General features: G+C 44.9%; 1 protein-coding gene across 1 annotated transcript in view; it reads left to right on the forward strand.

Annotated features, from left to right (window-relative positions):
• The first annotated feature begins 17,682 nt into the window (after window positions 1-17,682).
• LOC117018979 (neuronal acetylcholine receptor subunit alpha-7) overlaps window positions 17,683-20,532 on the forward strand; it is a 71,660-nt gene continuing 68,810 nt past the window's right edge. Inside the window, exons 1-2 of the mRNA XM_033100368.1 lie at window positions 17,683-17,820; window positions 18,073-18,212. Of these exons, the coding sequence (XP_032956259.1) occupies window positions 17,775-17,820; window positions 18,073-18,212 (186 nt within the window). The 5' untranslated portion in view covers window positions 17,683-17,774. The remainder of the gene's footprint in view (window positions 17,821-18,072; window positions 18,213-20,532) is intronic.

Below are 20,532 nucleotides of genomic sequence, written 5' to 3' on the forward strand. Positions count from 1 at the left end.
GGTATGCATTACCAAAATAAGAAATCAGCATCATAATATCAGAGACTCACTCAGCGATGGTGTGTGACTGTCAGTGAATCATGTAATCTAAAAGGAGCGGAGTCAGGATATTTGGAAATTACGTTCGCTTGCAGGCCTGGGTTTGCACTCACGGAATGTTGGAACCCCAGCTGCAGAATCCCACGGTCCTTTCCCCTAAAACTTCTGTGACTGCAAATTCACAGATTCCGAGAAGTAAGCATTACGGAGTCATAATGTCTTAAAGATGCATCTGGGAAAGCTGGAGCAGGCTCATGCACGCTGCGAGAGCACGGCGGGAGTATTTGTCTGCCACAGCAGAAACACCCCGATATTAAAGGGGGTCTCTGGGGGGCTCAGATACTCACAGGGGCGAGGAGGAGGGAAATGCTAATGCTTTATTCTGCATTAGCCTCTTCTCAGCTGCTGTATGAGGTCATCTGCAGCAGGCAGTAGCACCCCGATTTTCGGGGGACAATCAAAGCTGAGAATGCCTTCATGCCAAAGGTCAGCTGGCACAGGCAAGGTCCAGGGCACTAACCACACACCGGTAGGAAGCCTGAGAGATGGCCAGGACCCATGGCAGTGACACAGGTTAGCTAGCACCTCCCTAGGTGGACAGGGAGGTCCCTGGTGGGATAAACAAGACAGCCATATTCTGAAACTCCAGGTTTTGAAATCACTCCTTCACTCCAGGACAAAATGTAACAAGGCCTTGAGGTTAATCATAAAATTCCCTTTTGGCCTGACAAACGGAGCAGATCTGATAGATAAGAGTGGGTTACTTTGCTAATTCCTTAGGATGGGCCAGCAGAACAAACCTGTAGACAAATTTCATTAGAAGGCGCCAGTTTCCTTCCTCAAACAAGTTCCCCTCTTCAAACAGCTCCCCTTCCCCAAGCAGGCAAGGGAAGGTATAAAAGTAAGAGCTTTTGTGTCAGTCACAGGGCACCCCCATTCAGGACCTCCTACCACTCGGGAGCTCTAACTCTTTGCTTTGTTTTATTTATTTATTTATTTATTTATTTATTTATTTATTTATTTATTTATTTATATTGGGGAACAGTGTGTACTTCCAGGCCTTTTTTCCAAGTCAGGTTGTTGTCCTTTCAATCTTAGTTGTGGAGGGGGCAGCTCAGCTCCAGGTCCAGTTGCCGTTGCTAGTTGCAGGGGGCACAGCCCACCATCCCTTGCGGGAGTCAAACCAGCAACCTTGTGGTTGAGAGGATGCACTCCAACCAACTGAGCCATCCGGGAGGCAGCTCAGCTCAAGGTGCCCTGTTCAATCTTAGCTGCAGGGGGTGCTGCCCACCATCACTTGAGGGACTCGAGGAATTGAACTGGCAACCTTGTGGTTGAGAGCCCACGTGGGAATCGAACCGGCAGCCTTTGGAGTTAGGAGCATGGAGCTCTAACCGCCTGAGCCACCAGACCAGCCCCAACTCTTTGCTTTCAATAAACTTTCCTCTTTTTAAAACTCTGTGCCTCTCCTGGGTCCATGTTTCCATTCTTCAGTCTCAGGAGACAGGATCCCAGCACTCACTCACTCACTCCAAAGTCCCCTACTTCATTTGGGGACGCAGAGACATAGTCCCCCTTCATTTTGGGGCTCACAGAGAAATATTCCTACTTCAGCAGCATGGGGACAGTGAGAGGACCGTGGAGGTCCCACCCCAGCCGCCTGCAGAATAGCCCACTCCCTTCCTGGCAGCATAACAAGAGAGACACTCAGCTAACTTGCAGGGTTTGCAAAGGGTCTCTTATGGACAGATCTGAAGATTAAAGGACCGGCAAATCAATCCTTACTCCTCCCCTCTCCAATCCCAGGGTTATTCTGGGGGAGAGGATCTAGCAGTGGGTCCCAAACCTGTCTGCACGTACAATCGCCTGCAGAGGTGGAAACACGCTACAGCCCTGGCCACGTCCAGATCAGTTAACCCGTCTCCGAGGGGTGGAACACTGACGTCGGTATGTTTTAAACTCGCCAGATGACAGCGATGGGAAGACAATTTTGGGAAGCACGGGCTCACTGTGTTATTCCTGGAAAGCAGTGGTTTTAAATATTCCTGAAGCCAAAGGCCACGCTCAGACCAACGATCCGACTCTCTGGGAGAAGTGTGGGCACAGGTGTGTTTCCAAAGCTTCTGCAGCTCACAGATGTGCAGGCCCCGGAAGCTCGAGGCAGGGGGTCTCTGAGCGCATCATCCTTTCCCAGGACTTTTCAATGCAGGTTGTAGAGCCTTCCTTCCCGTAAGCTGACCCTGCGAGTCCGCACGGCACTGATCTTTGCTACCTAGTGGCATTCTGTCACGTACAAGTCCTAGAGTTGACCAGGCACACCGGTTTGCCCAGGACTGGTTCTAGCACTGAAAATTCCAGATCCCAGGAAAGCCCTCAATCCTGGGCAAACCAGGGAGGTTGGTTGCTCCTCTTGCAGTCAAAGCCTTGTGGCTAATTTATTTTTCTTTGGGATTTCCTGGAATGACCTCTCTTCACCCTCCTAACTGGGGATCATAAATGAACCACCCCTGTGATTTATTTCAACCATACAGATCTCTGAGCACGTTCCCCAATACTAGTATATCCTGAGATGTCGTCCAAGCCACACTGGCTCCCACTCTGACCACACAACTCCTCTTTTCACGTATGTTTCTTACCCAAAACAAGCCCGGGCCCAATGTACCGACACGTCTAAGGCAGAAACCACACTCTCTGCCCAACTAGGCCTTCACAGGTCACGTAGGAGCACAGAGCCTCCCCGCAGCCCACGTGGCTTACAGCTATTAGAAACAGGCATGAAGACCACTTCTAGTTATCTCTTCTTACACTTACCTGCTTGGGTGTCCTTAGTCAAAGCTGAAGGCCATCTTCCAGAAGAAGCAAAACGATGATTCAGTCGGCCTCTTTCTCTTCATGGAACAGATGTACTCACACCACCTCCTGTCAATGGGAGAGCAGCTTAAGAAGCCATTTAAGAACATGAAAAGCAGAATCCTAGCGATGGGGTGGCTCTTCACAAGAGCTCAGGGAAAGCTGAATAACCACGCCTCCCTCCCATGGAGCCAGGGCTCCGAGCTGGCCCCCAGGAAGACAGCAGAAGGGCCCTGGGTGCAGAGCGGCTCCAGCCCTCAGTGGCAGGAGCCAGGGCTGGCCCCAGGGTCCTGCCACGCGCTGTTCGTGCACCCCTCTCTGTGAGGGCAGCTGCCCTGCGCCTCCCAAGGAGCTCGTTGGTGCCAAACCCTCGTCTGTGACCCACACCTGGTCAGAGATCTGATACCTTAAGTCTGAATCATCAATCTCAGTGCTAATGGAATATAGAAAAACTGGTTTTTTCCTGGAAGATCACTAAAAGGTCATGGTCTTATTTTCCCCGATAGATTTTCTGTCATATTATATAGTAATGTTCAACTGGGTGGCGAGATGACTACCCTCCGAAGAATAACAGCCATCTCTGTAGCTATTTTACCCAGTGCCCCAACTGGGCTGTGGCTTTCTCCAGACATGACTTTTCCATCACTGGCATCTAATTTTTAACTAGTTTTCCTTTTTAGGACTGCAGATGAACAAAATTAACACGTCCGTATTCCACAGTTTGTGGCACACTCACCATCAGTCTTCTCTGCAAAGTCCTGGTTATTTCATTCATTCATTCATCCATTCATTCATTCTTTATTTACATTAGTTATTAATTTTCTCCTTCATTCATCATCACCATTCCAATTCCACTCCTCACTCTGACCTTCACAATGTACACACAAGTACCTAAAGAATGTCCATTCAAACCATTTTTAATCATTCATCTAAAAATACAGGGGGTGCCAAAAAAATGTATACACATTTTAAGAAAGAAAAACTGTATTAAAATTGTAATACTCAAATTAAAAAAAAATTGTAATACTCAATATATACCGATAACAAAAGAATACAAGTCACTTTTGACTTCTGCAATGACAAGAGGTGCTCAGAGTGGTTACCATCAGCATCCAGACACTTTTGATGACGGCGAACTTCTGCTTAAGCAACATTGACCAAAGTGTCCACTTGTACACATTTTTTTGGTACCCCTGGTTCTTTTGTATGTATGTGGTTAATGTAAATAATCCTTTGTTTTATTAACCACACATATGTTGATATCCGTCCATCTAATTCATCACTTTTTTTTGGGGGGGAAGGGGAACAGGACTTTATTGGGGAACAGTGTGTACTTCCAGGACTTTTTTCCAAGTCAAGTTGTTGTCCTTTCAATCTTAGTTGTGCAGGGTGCCGTTCAGCTTCAAGTTGTCCTTTCAGTCCTAGCTGTAGAGGGCGCAGCTCAGCGCCAGGTCCAGTTGCCATTGCTAGTTACAGGGGGCGCAGCCCACCATCCCTTGCTGGACTCGAGGAATCGAAATGGCAACCTTGTGGTTGAGAGCCCGCACTCCAACCAACTGAGCCATCTGAGAGCTCAGCGGCAGCTCAGCTCAAGGTGCCGTGTTCAATCTTAGTTGCAGGGGGCACAGCCCACCATCCCTTGCGGGACTCGAGGAATCGAACCGGCAACCTTATGGTTGAGAGCCCACTGGCCCATGTGGGAATCGAACCGGCAGCCTTCGGAGTTAGGAGCATGGAGCTCTAACCGCCTGAGCCACCGGGCCGGCCCCTAATTCATCACTTTTGACGACTGTTGAGATTCCCCACCACGTGCATACACATCATCGTTATCCCTTTCTTTAAGGAAGGCTACCCACACGATCTCCAGCTGCTTGCTCTCATGTCCTCATGTGGGGCTTCTGTGCATAGCACTGTCACTCCCTTCAAGGGATATGGCCTGGAGGACAACTCTACCGTGTTTCCCCCAAAATAAGACCTAGCCGGACCATCAGCTCTAATGTGTCTTTTGGAGCAAAAATTAATATAAGACCCAGTCTTATTTTACTATAATATAAGACCAGGTCTTTGATATGATATGATGATATATGATATGATATGATATGATATGATATTAATATAATACCGGGTCTTATATTAATTTTTGCTCCAAAAGACGCATTAGAGCTGATGGTCTGGCGAGGTCTTAATTTCCTGGAAACACAGTAGGTCAGAAGTAATACGTAGTAATTTGCCCTCCAGAATGGCTCCACCAGTTTTCAGTTCCCAAAGTAAGCAACGGTGCCCGTTGCCCCAAGTCCCCACAGCATTTAACATGATCACACTTCCTAATGTTGGCCAATCTGATGTCAGTATGGCAAGCTGATGTTCAAATTTGCATGTCTCAGATCACTAGCGAGGTTAAGCGTATACTCATTCAGTTAGCGGGTATTCTGTCTGGTCTTCCATCTGCAAACCGTTCTCATATGTCTTGCCCATTTTTGTTTCCTGTTGGATTGTGGTCTTTTCCTTGATGATTTGCAGGAGTTCTCTGTATGTTCTAGATACTGGAAAGAGTAGAACTCAATCTGTCATCCCTATGTTAACTTTTATCTTGGCTAAACAGAAATCACAAATTCTGAAAGGGTCAAGTTCATCAGTCCTCCCCTTTCCTGTGTGTGATTTCTGGATCCCCGTTAAGAAAGACTTCTCCATTTTTGTTCACATAGATGGTCTGCGTATTCTATCAGCTGAATAGATTTACTTTCTTTATAGAACTTTAACCTATTAAATGCTACTTTTTTGTGTGCGTGGTGTCAGGTAGAAATCCAGCTTTCTCCCACTGTATAGGTCATCAGATGGTGTTTACCCAATACCATTTTCTAAGTAATAAACACATCTTCACTGAAACTTGTGCAATCGCCATCATATACCACATCCCTAAATACACACTTGGCTCTGTCTGGATTGTCTAGACTATTCCATTTCCCCTGTGCTTTTTCACTACCTGTTATTTTAAGGTAGGATAATTACCTCATCTTGTGCTTCATTTTCAGAATTTGTTTACTAAGTATGCACTTCTAGAATCAGTTTTTCAGTTTTCCCCAAAGAAGATGATTACAAAAATCAAGCCTGGCTATTAGAAAGAAGCTGATTATATAGACCAATTTCTAGTTTATTTTAAAAATACTCAACATGCAAATAAATAGAATATCAAATGACTGGAAATTAACATAAACATACTAGAGGTTTTTTTATTAAAATAATTTCTTTCAAATATTCCACTGATATCAGAATAAAGAGGAAAAGCATTGGATCAGTGCAGAAGGACAAAGTAAATAAGATGACATCAATGAATAGATGTTAGAAACTTTTCAAAGTTGCAAAGTAGAAAGACTAATGGTATCTGAGCTGCCAGTTCGGAGAAAGCTAAGTGCCTATGCGGAGTAAAGCCAATGGCTATAACAGAGGATACGGCGTCCACGGAATACGAACAAGATGCTTTTAAAGAGCATTCAGAGAACAAAAACCCCTGGGAATTAAAAATATGATGGGAAAAGCAATATATTCAAAAGAAGGGCTGGAAGATAGAGTAGAGTTATTCTTCAAGTACTTAGAACAAAACAACAAACAGATGAACTGTAAGGAAAAAAAGATCCATCTGGGAAGGCCAACATACAAATAAGTGGAGTTCTGAAAAATGAGAACCGATGAGATGGAAAGAAGATAAATAACAATGAAATAATACTAGACATCTCAGAATTTTAGAGCATAAGCCTCTGGATTGAAAGCACACATGATGCAACGCAGAACAGGGAAATCTCAAAAAACTAAGCACTGATATTGGAGAACAATGTGAGAAACTGACAATATGGACAAAAAAACCAACGAGTACAAAAGATGAGTCATGGACATGACCTCAGACAATAAAAAATGCCTTTACCTTCGTAGAGAAAAATTACTTCCAACCCAGACTTCTGTCCAAGCTAGTCAATCAATGTCATATGAGGATCTGAAAAAAAGGAATTGCACGCACCCTGTCACAGGAGGACTTGCTCTACTAAAATGTGACAGTAATAAAAGAAAGAGGAAAGCTGGGGATCGAAAAAATTAGCTCATTCAGAAAATAAGCAAAAGAATTCTTAGTGTGACAAGAGGAAGCTACAGGATGACAACTGGACAGATTGAAGATCCCGTGGGAAGGTATTGGAAGATTACTCTTCTTTACTAGAGGGAGAAGTATTTATTTGATAGAAACTTAAAAAGCAATTTAAATTAAAATTCATTGACAAGAATATTATGAACAGAGGCCTAAATATAAAAACCTAGATGAAGTGAGAAAAATTATCTGAAAAAACTTAAAATACTAAATTTGACACCCAAAGAAACAAAAAAATGTAAAGACCAATAACAAATATTGAAATGGTGATCAAATTCTTCCCTATAAAATGAGACCATATTACACAGGTAAATTCTACCGAACTCTCAAGGAACACGTAACTCCTATTTTACACACTCTGTTGAAGAATATAGTACTTGACGATGAGCTTCCAAACTCATTAGAGAAAGTCAGTGAGTAACCTTGGGACCATAACAGAGCAAGTAAATTGCAAGGAAAGAAAACGACAAACCGATTTCACGGGTGAACATGCATTAGAAATGAGAAATGGAATGTTAGCTAAGTAAACTCAATAGTTCTTTTTCTAAATTAACAGAATGAAATGATTATATAGAGTTTATCCCAGAAAAGCAAGTGTGCCATCATGAAATATTCCACAGCAGATTATTTCATTATCGGAAAACCCACGAGTGCAATTTACTACATGAATGCAGTAAGAAGACAATCACATGATCTCCTCAATACATTATTTAAAAAGCATTTTTAAAAGTCCAAGGCATGTTTAAAACGAAAAACTCACAGAAAAAGACTCAACAGACAATCTATAAGAAAAAATAAAAGAACATAGCAAATTGTGAGACAGGAGATCAGTATTCAAAATGAATCCCATTCCTTTAAAAATTTTCCAGTAATAACTACTTAAAAAACATAATAGTATAATTTTATTTACAATTGAAACAAAATCTGTAAAATATTTAGAACAAGAAAAGTCATGAGATCTGTCTATAGAAAAAATAACTATTAAGGACTTTTTTCTAATTAAACTTTTTATTTTGAGATAATTGCATATTTACATGCAATTGTAAGAAATAATATAGAGAGATCCTGTGTATCCATTGCCCAGTCTCCCCAGTGGCAACATTTTGAAAACTATGTACAACTCACAGGCATTGATACAGTCCACCCACCGTATTCAAATTTCCCCAATTTTACTCGTATGTACTCATTTGTGTGTGTGTATGAGCAGTTCTAGGCAATTTTATCACGTGTAGGAACGGATCCACCACCACACTCAAGATACAGAACAGTTCCCTCTCCAAGGTAATTCACGCTGCCCTTTTTTAATCCCATCCCCCTGCCTCCCACCTTTTACCCCCACCCCTAACCCTGGCACCCACTAATAGGTTCTCCATTTCTACAATTTTGTCATTTAAAGGACAGAGCAGATATGAATGGAATGACACAGTATGTAGCCTTTTGGGGTTGGCGTTTTAAAACTCAGCATAATTCTGTTGAGTCTATCCAGATAACTGTGTGTTTATCATTGGGTGGTCCCTTTTTATCACTGCATAGTCATCCATGGAATGGATTTACCATAATTTAATCATGTCCCCACTGAAGGATGTCTGGGTTGCTTCAAGTAGGGGGCTATTAAAGTTACTATGAAGTGCATGCAAAGTTTTTGTGTGAATATGAGTGTCATTCCTCTGGGATAAATGCCCAGGAGTGCACTTTCTAGTTCATATGGTAATCATATATTTAGCTTGATAAGAAATTGCCAAACTGTTTTCCAGAGTAACTGTACCATTCTACATTTCCACCAGAAATAATGGCTAGTTTGTAAAAATAGAAGTACAATTAAGGGTATGTCAATAAAACCACAAACAGTATGAAATGATATATTTCTAATGGCTACAATTTTTTTTAATTTTGTGAAATTTATTGGGGCGACATTGGTTAATAAAATTATATAGGTTTTCAAGTGTATAATTCGATAATACATCATGTGTATATTGCACTGTGTGTTCACCACCCAAAGTCAAATCTCCTTCCATCAGCATATACTCATATTTGACCCCCTTTACCTTTTTCTACCCCCGCTTTCCCTCTCGTCACCATCATGCTGTTATCTGTGTCTATGAGTTTTGTTTGTTTGTAGCTTTCAGTTTTGTATCCCACATATGCGTGAAGTCATATGATTCTTGACTTATTTCGCTTAGCATGATATTCTCAAGATCCATCCATGTTGCTAATGGCAGTATTTCGTCTTTTCTTATGGCCAAGTGGTATTCCACTGTATATATGTACCGCATCTTCTACAATTAATGCCTGCTGACGGTAACTTGATTGGCTTCCAGAACTGTCTAACCCAAATGAGATCACAGTATATCAAACAGTAACTTCTTTACTATGTAGTTTCTTGTATATATTTCCTTTTCTGTGACCACATATCTATCCCATTCTTTCTAAGTCTGCCTAGGATTATAGTTTGTGAACAGGCCACCCTTTACTCAACCTGTCTCTTAGTGATGGGCTTTCAGGGAGTTTGTATTTTTTGTAAATATAAATAATACTGTAATACGTATTTTAAATGTATATATTGCACACCATATCCTGCAAACTATGAAATGATTTAAATAGCATGCTAATTTAAACTTTGAGAGTTTAATTGTCTCCTAAGAGTTGTACCCATTCATATTCCAAACAACGGTTGTATGGGAGGACATCTTTTCTTAAACCCTCCAGACTTTGGACATCATCGGAATTCTTAATCTTCACTGATGTGATGGCCAAATATGGCATCACAACTTCAAGTCAGCATTGAAGGATCACGTGTTGAAGTCTCTTTGTTCTCCAATTACATGGATAAAATACACATGAGAATAAAAGCCTTAAATTGTGTAGCTAAGTTGCAAGGCAGGAAAACCATCTGTGGTTAGGGATGTAGAGGAGCAGAAGCTGGAGAGCCAGTAGAAGCCGCTGGCCCAGGAACAATGGGAAGTGAGCCATCTCAGAGCTTAAAATGAGACGCTGCCTACAGCCTCCCTGCAATGAAGGAAGGGGGAGGAAGGTGCCACCTGGAGTAGCCGGAAGTACAGACCCCCCAGAGGACCCTGACCTAAGACTAGCCTTCTGCTGACCTCCGAATGGCATACCCAAAGTCCCCAGTTTCACTCAGAAACATGACCTGGGTAGTGCAGAGAAGGAGGGAGGGAGAGTGGGGGAGGGGGAGGAGAGAGAAAGGGGGGGGGAGAGAGAGAGAGAGAGGAGGAAGAAGAAGAGAGGGAGGAAGGGTAGACATATATTCACTGAAAAAAATAATTTAAATAATGATGTCATAAAAATAAGCAGAAGGTTTTTGGGGTGCTGGCAATATTCTTTTTGTGGATCTTTGCAAATTTCGCACACTTATAACTCTTTCTGTTTGTATGTTATGCTTCCATATCAAATTACAAAAGGAAATCTTCTGAGAAAGGAAACACCAAATGAGATGGTTTTACAAGTCCATTTTTCTAATGACTTTAGAAGGAAATAACACAAAGCTTACACAAACTCTTTTACAATATAGGAAGTGGGGAATAATTTCCGACACATTTTATGAGACCAGCATAATCTAGATGCCAAAACATTACTAAAGCCAGAAAATCTCAGGTATGTTCCTTTTACAAACATAGATGTCAAGTTCTAAAGAAAATCGTCACTGAACAAATTCAACAATAGGTTTAAAAATAATAATAACTAAGATTAACTGGGTCATTTTTCAGGACTAGAAGGTAAGAAGAGCGGGTCTATAAGCCATACATCCCCTCCTGCTCCCGAGACAGCTTTCTGGCAAAGAATGGCTGATGAAAAGGTACCAGCTATAAGATAAAGAAGAATTCAGCAGGGGCTGCTAGGTAGTGGTTACTGATCGGGAAGCACTTTTAGAATGATTCACCTCGTCTGTCTATTATATTATTATATGATGTTTATTATAAGTCGATTGTTATGTTTATTATAATAATGTTTACTATAATAATATTTATTGTTAATAAATCTGCCATTGCATTGAACAATACAAGCCAGTCAGGTAGCCAGAACAGGGCTCCCTGAGCTGCAGGATGTAAAAGCTGAGTGATAATCAAACACATCTGTTTTCCTGTGCTAACTTGTCCCCTGTGTGTTATCGCTCACCACTCTGAAGTCGGAGTTCACTCTGGGTCGGGAAAGGGAGCTCAGAGGGCCGAGTGTGAAGCGGTCAGGGCATTCTGGATATGGGTGTACAAGGGGTCATCACGAATCATTAGGAAAATTGGTGCTGGAGCAGACCTGAATTTCAAATAAGTCTGATCAATAGCATGAGCCTTTGCACAGGGTTAATTTAACAATAAAAAGTCAATGTAATTCAAAATATTAACATAAAAAAGGAGAAATGCAAAGTCGTCTTAATAGATGCTAAAAGTACAATTCCATACTCATTCCTTATTTTACAAAATTTCTTATCTGAGTCAGAATAGAAAGGAATTTCTTTCTTATGTAAAGGATGACGTTAAAAAAGGAACAAAATAAAACAAAATCATAAAACTACAGCTAACGCTTCCCCTAATGGTTATTGTGGGTTGAATTCTGTTCCCTAAAAAGATATGTTGAGGTCCTAACCCCTGGTACCTATGAATGTGACCTTGTTTGGAAATAGGGTCTTTGCAAACCTGAAAAAGGTGAGAACCTTCAGGAGAACCCAAATCCAAAATGGCTGGTGTCCCTACAAGATGAGAGGAAGGTGAACACAGACACACAGGGTAAACACCATGTGATGATGGAGACATAGGCTGGTGTGACACAGCTGCAAGCCAAGGAACACCGAGCAGTGCCAGCCAGCACGCCAAACCAGGAAGAGGCCCGGGAGGAGTCGAAGCAGAATTTCAGAGGAAACGTGCTAAGGCTCTGATTTCAGACTTCTGGCCTCAGATATGTGAGGCAATGAATTTCTGTGTGTAAAGTCAACCAGTTACTTTGCTACGGAAATCCCAGAAAACTAATGTGGTGGTGAATGATCGAAGGCTTTCTGCCTGAGATGAGAAATGAGACGAAACTGTGTGCTATCACTTCCACTAAATACTGAATTTGATGGTCTTAGCCAGAGAAATAGGTGAAGAAAAAAGAAATGAAAGACTAAGGATTGGAAAGAAAAGTTTAAAACTGTCTGATTTGGCAGATGTTATGACTATGTACATTAAAAAATATCTATTGAACAACTACTAGAATTAATAAGTGGGTTTAGAATTTCCCTGAATATAAGACCAATATATCAAATATCCAATGTATTTCTATATATGCAACAATTATAAAATGAAATTTACAAAACTACATTTTAATAGCATTAAAAACAGCAAATGAATAATTCTTAAGAAACTTACCCAGCTACTCGAAAAATTATAAAGTCGTATTGAGAAAAATTAGAGAAGATCGAGATACATGGAAGAAAACACCATGTTCAGAGATTAGAGAACTCAGTACGGTAAAGACATCCATTCTGCCCAGATTGTCTAAACATTGCATGGAATCCCCCCCAAATTATAAAATGAATCAGAATGAGATTAAGATGAAAAGGGTCAAGAATACCCAAGGCAATCTTGAAGAAGTATTTTACAAGTGCATAAAGCTCACACTACCCAGTACAAAGGCCTATTATAATGTTATAGTAGTGGGGAGTGTGACATTTTGGTGCAAGGATAAGCAAACAGATCAGACCTACGTATACACTGTCATCTGAGGTACAAAGGTGACAGGGAGAAAAAAGATCACCTTCTCATTAAATGGTATTGGGTTGATTGAATATCCATGTGAAATAATGACTCTCTAGTCCTACTATACTTCATAGCGTACACAAAAGTTAATTCCAGATGGGTGAAAAATGTCACTCTGAAAGGTAAAATCGGAAAGTGCTTAGGAGAAAACATAGGATGGTAACTTCATGACCTTGGGGTTGGCAAAGAAATCAAAAGCAGGACACAAACAATTCAAACTGTGATTGGAAATGCTGATAAACTGGACCACACTAAGATCAAGACCATCTGTTCCTCAAAAGATACTATTAAAAAAGTAAAAATGAAGGCACAGAATTGTACAAAAATTTGCAATATACACAAAAAGTGCACAAAAAATGTATACACATTCTAGAAAAGAAAAAAAAAACTATTAAAATTGTAACACTCAATATATACCAATAACAAAACATGAATACAAGTCACGTTTGACTTCTGCAGTTACAAGAGGTGCGCAAAGTGGTCCCCATTAGCATAATTTTAATACAGTTTTTTCCTTTCTTAAAACGTATACACATTTTTTGGCACCCTCTGTATGTCTAAGAAAGGACTCATCCTGAACAAAGAATGAATTCCTACAAATAACTAAGAAAAAGACAGACAATCCAGTAGAAAAATGGGCAAAAATCTTGAAAATCACTTCCCACAAAAAAAGGATATTGCAAATACCAATAAGCATATGAAAAGCTGTCCAACTTCCTTAGTCATCAAGGAAATGCAAATTAAAAGCCACAATGAGATCAAATTGTCCATAAGAGAGAATGTCTGAAATTAACTCAGAGTCTAGTTGATGAGCACGCAAAGCAACTGGATCCCTGTACACTGTGGTGGGAGTGTCATCAGAACCAGTGTGTTAGGAACGTGACCGTGTCTCCTGAGGCTGGACGTCCGCACATTCTAGGACCCGGCAGGGCTCTTCAGAGGAACAGAACCAACAGGAGGTACCCATGGCTATGCCTCTATCGATGTATCTGTATGTCCATATCTATATCGATATACGTTCTCATATAAGCTGTATATATATAATAAATATCCATATATATCCATATATGTATTCATGTGAGCCATTCCTTGTAACAAATATATATACTGGGGGTGCCAAAAGAATGTATACAGGTAAACACTTTGGTCAGCGTTGCTCAAGCAGTAGTCCGCCATAATCAGAAGTGTCTGGACGCTGATAGGAACCACTCTGAGCACCTCTTGTCATTGCAGAAGTCAAACGTGACTTGTATTCATCTTTTGTTATCGGTATATATTGAGTATTACAATTTTAATACAGTTTTCCTTTCTTAAAATATGTATACATTTTTTTGGCACCCTCTGTGTGTGTGTGTGTGTGTGTGTTTACTCTAAGGTTTATTGTGATTACGGAAGCCAACAATTTCCAAGCTCCTCAGGGCAATCCAGCAAACTGGGCACGCAGGAGAGCGGATGGTACAGATTAGTCCGCGAGACCTGAGAACCGGGGGAGCCAGTGGTGGAGTCCCAGTCGGAAGGTAGGAAAAAGCCCTTGTCCCAGTCTGAAGGAGCTGGGCAGGAGGAATTCTCTCTTCCTGGAGGGGGGCTCAGCCTTTTTGTCTGCTCAGGCCTTCACCTGAGTGGATGAGGGTTACTCACACAATACAAAGCAATTACCAATTTAAATGGTAATCACCTTAAAAGAAACCCTTCACAGAAAGATCCAGAATACTGTTGGACATATAACAAAACTCTGGGCACCCATGGCCCAGCCCAGTTGGCACATAAATTTAACCATCATAATATTCAATGGAAATGTAGACGTGTTCCCCAAAAGACATGTGCAAGAATATCCATGGCAGCTTTATTCCTAACAGCTCCATACCCGTTTATCTGTGCTGTTTTCTGGGTAACACTGGCAGCTTTCTTCCAGAGTACTGATTTTCTCTTCATCATCATCTAATCTGCTTTTCACACATTGGCTACAATTCCATTTTAATTGCTATGGGTTTTTTTCCTAGATGCTCATCTTTCATTTTCTGTTTGTTTCTTTTGCTTTGTGTTTTGTTCTGTCCCTGTGCGGTTAATTCCTGCTTTCACGTCCTGCACACTGTATCACGGATACTGCTTAGCTTTGCATTCGCTTCCCAGGCCCAGACAGGAAGACTGTTTCCCAGCTTCCCTTACTGGAAGCTGGGGCTGCAGCTGACATTACTCATCATGACCAACAACTTTACACTTTAAGCATACTTACTTTACAGTTTGTGTCCCCTCAGATTACCCTACTATCTCAAATTGTGGGGCACTAATCTTCCTGCTTACTCGGCCCTTGCACTCTACTGCCTCATCCGACATGCAGTATGTTTCCCATGTGTGTTATATTTCTCAGTTGGAGCTCATTTGGATGCAAGTTGTAATTATTTTTCAGTCCCATGGATGTGAAGTTATGGAAGTCTCCCTCCAGAGAACAACTTGAATTCTAACCCATGCGGGTAGTACACACTGGACTCCACACCTGAGCCCAATGCACCTTTGGGTTTTTAAATGTATCGATAGTCCCTTCTCTGCAGCCAAAACACAAAACGTGCTTCCTCCCACTTCCCTAGGTCATAGTTAGGGTTTCCTGGTCTCCTGTACATTGAAGGGGAGATTTTCCCAAGCTCTGGATTTACGTGGATATCTCCCTTCCAGGTCCCCACCTCTCCCAGACCCAAGGTCTGCCCCTTGCCCACTCCTGGGCGACGGTAGCAGCTTGTAACGTACTCTGCATTTGTTTCTGGCCCCTGCCTTTCTAAACTCAAGTATGTATTCATTTTCTCATTTTATTTACCATTTCCTTATGTTGGGACTAGAAGGGGCGGGGGGTGCTGCATAGCTCAATCAGGTCTATTCCCAGTGTGTCCTACTCCTTTCATTTTTCAAGAGGAAAGACTGGGTCCCGTAGATGGGGGTGCATACAGTCTAAGTCACAGATCTCCTTCCTGGCACAGCACAGATCGGAATTTATTTTTCCACATGTCAGCTCTAAATTGTTGACCGAGTGAGTGGATTGTGCCTGTGGGTCCTCCAGGCGCCAGCGGAACACACAGCATAAATAAATACTATTGACCTGTTGTGCCACCGTAACATGGTTTATTGCTAGGTTTCTGATATTATGGGGTACAAGGGACATAAGGAAGTAGTTACGCTTTCAGGAACATGAGCCCAGTGACTATACTCCAGATATATGAATTCTCTGGGCCCCTCTGGGCTCACATCCCTCTAGAACACAAGGAAGGGCTTGTAGGCACTTGCAGGAAATGTGTAGGGAAGCGAGTGCTGCACCCTGATGACCAGTGGGTGTGATGTGCCAGGGAGACTCTTGCAGCTGGTGCCCCTTTGCGTCCTCTATTATGTTGTTGGGTTTTCTTTGCCTTCCCTGACTCCCTGCTGCCAGCGGCCAAGGCCCTGCAGCCCCTTGCTTCCCCACATGCCAGCGTCGTGTGTGTCCACACTTGTCACAGATGGTGTGCAACTCAGCAGCCAGATATGAAGCTAAGAGCAGGCCTGTCTGCTCACCAGTAAACACTGCCTGGTATTCCAGCGTCACTGCTTCTATAAACCCTTCTCCGTCTGGATCCGTCCTTCCTTCCTCTAGGATCCTGTCACAATTAACAAAGCCTGTGCTGATTATTTGTTCACGCACACCTCCATTAACAGGTATGAATTTGCTACAAGAGACTTCATTCCAAGGCTGTCACATTTCTTTGTTTTCCCAAATCAAATAACTGGCCCAGTCGTCCATTCCTGCTGCTGATTTTCTGCGGTAAATTCAAGGGCAGTCACGTGTTGGTGAGCCTTTCCCTAGTGTTTGGTGTCATCCAAGAATCCCGTGTCTTAGCAGTTCAGAAATGTGGGCATTGCCTCCGCTGGTCCACAGTGGCTGAGCTCCAGGTGTAGTTCAGATGCTCTGGAGCCTGAAGGTAGGTGAGTGGCAGCGCCCCCGCGTGGGCGCAGAGAAACAAGCTGCACTGGGCTTTGAGCACACGGGACAGACTGCCTGCGGCCCCTGAAGCGTCTCCTCAGTTACCCTCCTCCCTTCCCCTTACAGAACCGTGCTCCTATCTGAACACCTAGCTCGACTGAGCCCGACTCCTTTGACTGGTGTCCTCTCTGAGCCTCCCCTTGGCCCTTAACGCTTTCCCAGGTTCACAAAAAGCCTAGGTTACACCACCGCTTTGGCTGGCCTTCCAGTAAGAGGTTGGGTGTTAACTTTTTAATGTTTTGAATCGCCTTTAAAAAGGAACGAGACATAAGGAGGATATCCACCGGGTCCCTTCACAAACTTTTGCAGCCTCTCTCCTCCCCACAGAATGTCTCCCTGGCCGACTCCGCCTCTCTTCTGAGCACTTCCAGAACCTACTGCGAATCGGCGGTGATGCTGAAAGAACACCTGGACCTGGTGGGCAGTAGGAGAGGGCTTCCTCTAAGATCTGTCTTGTCCTGGTTCCTGGTCGCTCTCACCCAGCTGCCGGCGTGGAAGAGGGGGGGGCTATGGAGGACTGGACCCCACAATTGTCCCAGCTTTCTCCCAAGACCCTAGCACAGCTTCTGAGAGCGGTAGGGAGCGTAGTGGAAACAAAGGACAGAGGGACGGGCAGAGCCCAGCCTTGGACGGACATCGCCGGGCATGGCCGGAGGTGCCGTGCGGAGGGATGGCTCCCTGGGGACCGCGGCGGGGCGGGGTGCACCTCCCACTCACACCGCGGGCTGCAGTTCCCCAGGCGGCCGCCCAGCCGCAGGCCCCGGAGCTGCTGGCCCTGGCGGCGGGCTGGGGTGGGGGCCGGGGGCGGGGCGTGTCACGTGGAGAGGCGCGGGGGGCGGGGGGGCGGGGGGGCGGGGGGGAAGGCGGGGCGGGAGCGCGTGCTCGGCTCTTTAAAGGCGCGCGAGCCGAGCTCGGAGAGGCGGCTCGGTGGCTGCAGACACAGGCCCGGCTGACAGCCGAGACGCGGGGCGCGCCGGCCGCCGCAGCTCCGGGACCCAGCATGCGCCGCTCGGTCTGGCTGGCGCTGGCCGCGTCGCTCCTGCACGGTAAAGCCCGGGCTTCCCTGCGCTCCGCTCCTGCTCCCTGGGATCCCCGGCGCAACCCGGGAGGCTCGGTGCGCCCCGCGCACGGGCGCGGTTTGGGGTCGCGAGGGGCACTGGCAGCTGCCCCGGACGGGGGCTGCTAGCCCCGCTCGTCTGGGCTGCACAGGTTGGGCGGCGGGGTTCGTGGCAAGGGGTCTTGGGGCGCACCCCCGCCGGCCTTCCCTGAGCAGCCTGCCCGGCTCTCCTCTCCTGAAGTGTCTCTGCAAGGCGAGTTCCAGAGGAAGCTTTACAAGGAGCTAGTCAAGAACTACAACCCCTTGGAAAGGCCCGTGGCCAACGACTCGCAGCCGCTCACTGTCTACTTCTCCCTGAGCCTCCTGCAGATCATGGACGTGGTGAGTACCCGCGCGGCCGCCGCGGGCTCCCAGGGGTCGTGGAAGCGGCGGCTGGCCAGGCGGTGTGGCTGGGCACGGACACTCTAGCTGGCCCTGGGCCAGGCGGGCCGGCGCTCTGACCCCGACTGGCCTTTCTCTGCTGTGTGCCTCAGTCTCCCCACTTGCCAAATAGAAACCAGTGAAGCTTGTTCCACCGCCCTGCCACCTGTGCGCGGGTACTTCAGTCCAGCCTTTCCCCCAGCTTAGAAACTCAGGGCGAACGCACCTAAGCCGGGAATCAGCAAGAACAGGGTCCTGAGGTGGTCATACTGTAGCCTCGCACCGGGTCTAAGTGTTGGCATGCAGTCTGACATTCGGTGTCAATTTAACCATCTCTAGACTTTCTGCTGCCGGTGGCATGTAGCTGCTTTGGGTAATGGCCTGGCTCTGCGCTTTGCAGCTATAATTGTCCAGGAAGGGGAGGGACAGCTGTGAGCAGTTAGGAACCCCCACCCCAATTCCAATAATGCGCAGGGTTGTTTTTTTTTTGCCTTCCTGGTAAGGGTAGTGCTGGAACCCCTGCTCTGAGGATGAGCAAGGCTCCACATTTGAGATACACCTGGCCGTTCCTTCAGGCTGCTGCCCCGAGTCCCCCAGGCTGCCCACTTTGCAAACTTATCAGCACTCACTTCAGTTGGCAAACTGTGTAATAGGCACGTAAGTTTGTTCTTTTGCTGTTCTAGACTGCTTAGAATATTTAGTTTTCGTTGGCATATCTTTCACACGATACAAATATTTTACCAAACGTTTCATTCATGATAAATGGGTTGGAATCTGTACAAGGCATTGGATTCTGCAGGGCACAGGGACAATGGTATTCAAGGGGAGGGAAGAATATGGTAGGAGAGAGGTGTGAGGATTGCCACAACTCCAGGTACAAAGTGCTGAGAGCCTCCAGGGGGGCTCAGAATAGTGGGCTAAGAAGACAGGCAATCCTTCAGAATCCTACAGATAAAGGGTACCCAGAGGACCAAGATGGCCTAGGGATACTGAACTCGCCCAGCTGACGAGCAGGATCAAATATGCACGCATACAGGCAGCAGTTACTCCTGTGAGACAGCCTAGCGTTGAATGGCCAGCTTCTGACGATAAAGAAGAGAAAGAGACGCAACAGAGAAGCTGGGGAGCCTGGGAGCCCTCCGGGCCTGGAGCTGCTGAGCGCCACTGTACATGGTCCCATCCCCCCAGACAGGGCAGCGGTGGGGCGCTCCATCCGGGGCTTCGGCTTACCTGCGGGGTCGCGGTGGTGCGTTCACAGCTCCGGGCCTGCAGCCTTGGCCTGGGAACACCAGGAGCACGCAGGAACCACAGGGCGACGCCAGAGGCACCTGGCGCCCTGCTCCCGGCAGGCAGTGCGCAGGGGCCCTGAGCGCATGCTCGCTCCACGCGCGCTTGCTCCACGCTTTCCCCACAAACCCCCAGCACTTAGAGGCGGCCCAGAGGCCGCTTCTGCACAGAACAATGTCTCTGCAACGAACGGGAACCTGCATACAGAACCTGCATAGAGAAGCCTGGGGACCCTGGAGCTCTCTGGGGGCCTCGGGAATTCTCTGGTTCTTTGACGGGGGGGGGGGGGGGGCGGTGAGCGCCACTGTTTACCTCCCTTCCACCTCTGTAGGGTTGGGACATAGGGTGGGACAGGACTCTCACCCCGAAGCTTGGCCTGCCTGCAAGGTCACTGCAGTGTAAGTCCCAGCCCCAGCCATCAGAAAGGAAATAAAAGGCATCCAAATGGGAAATGAAGAAGTAAAACTCCCATTTGCAGATGACATGATACTGAAGAGTCCACCCAAAAACTATTAGAACTAATAAGTGACTTCAGTAGAGTTGCAGGAAACAGAATCAATATACAGAAGTCTGTTGCGTTTCCATACACCAATAACGAACATTCTGAAGAAGAAATTAAGAAAACAATCCCATTCACAATTGCATCAAAAGCATAAAATACCTGGCAAAAAATTTAACCAGAGATGAAAGACCTGTAGTGTGGAAACTATGAGACATTAAAGAAATAGAACAAGATACAGATAAATGGAAGGATATACCTTGGTCATGGATTAGAAAGATTAATATTGTTAAAATGTCTTACTACCTAAACTAATATACAAATTCAATGTAATCACTACTAAAATACCAATAACATTCTTCTCAGAATTAGAACAACTATCCTAAAATTTATATGGAACCACACAAGACCCCAAATAGCAAAAGAAATCTTAAGAACAAAGTGGGAGGTAACCTCATACTCCCTAATATCAAACTATACTACAAAGCTGCAATA

This window comes from Rhinolophus ferrumequinum, chromosome 28, assembly GCF_004115265.2.
Source record: "Rhinolophus ferrumequinum isolate MPI-CBG mRhiFer1 chromosome 28, mRhiFer1_v1.p, whole genome shotgun sequence".
Classification (NCBI taxonomy): Eukaryota; Metazoa; Chordata; class Mammalia; order Chiroptera; family Rhinolophidae; genus Rhinolophus; species Rhinolophus ferrumequinum.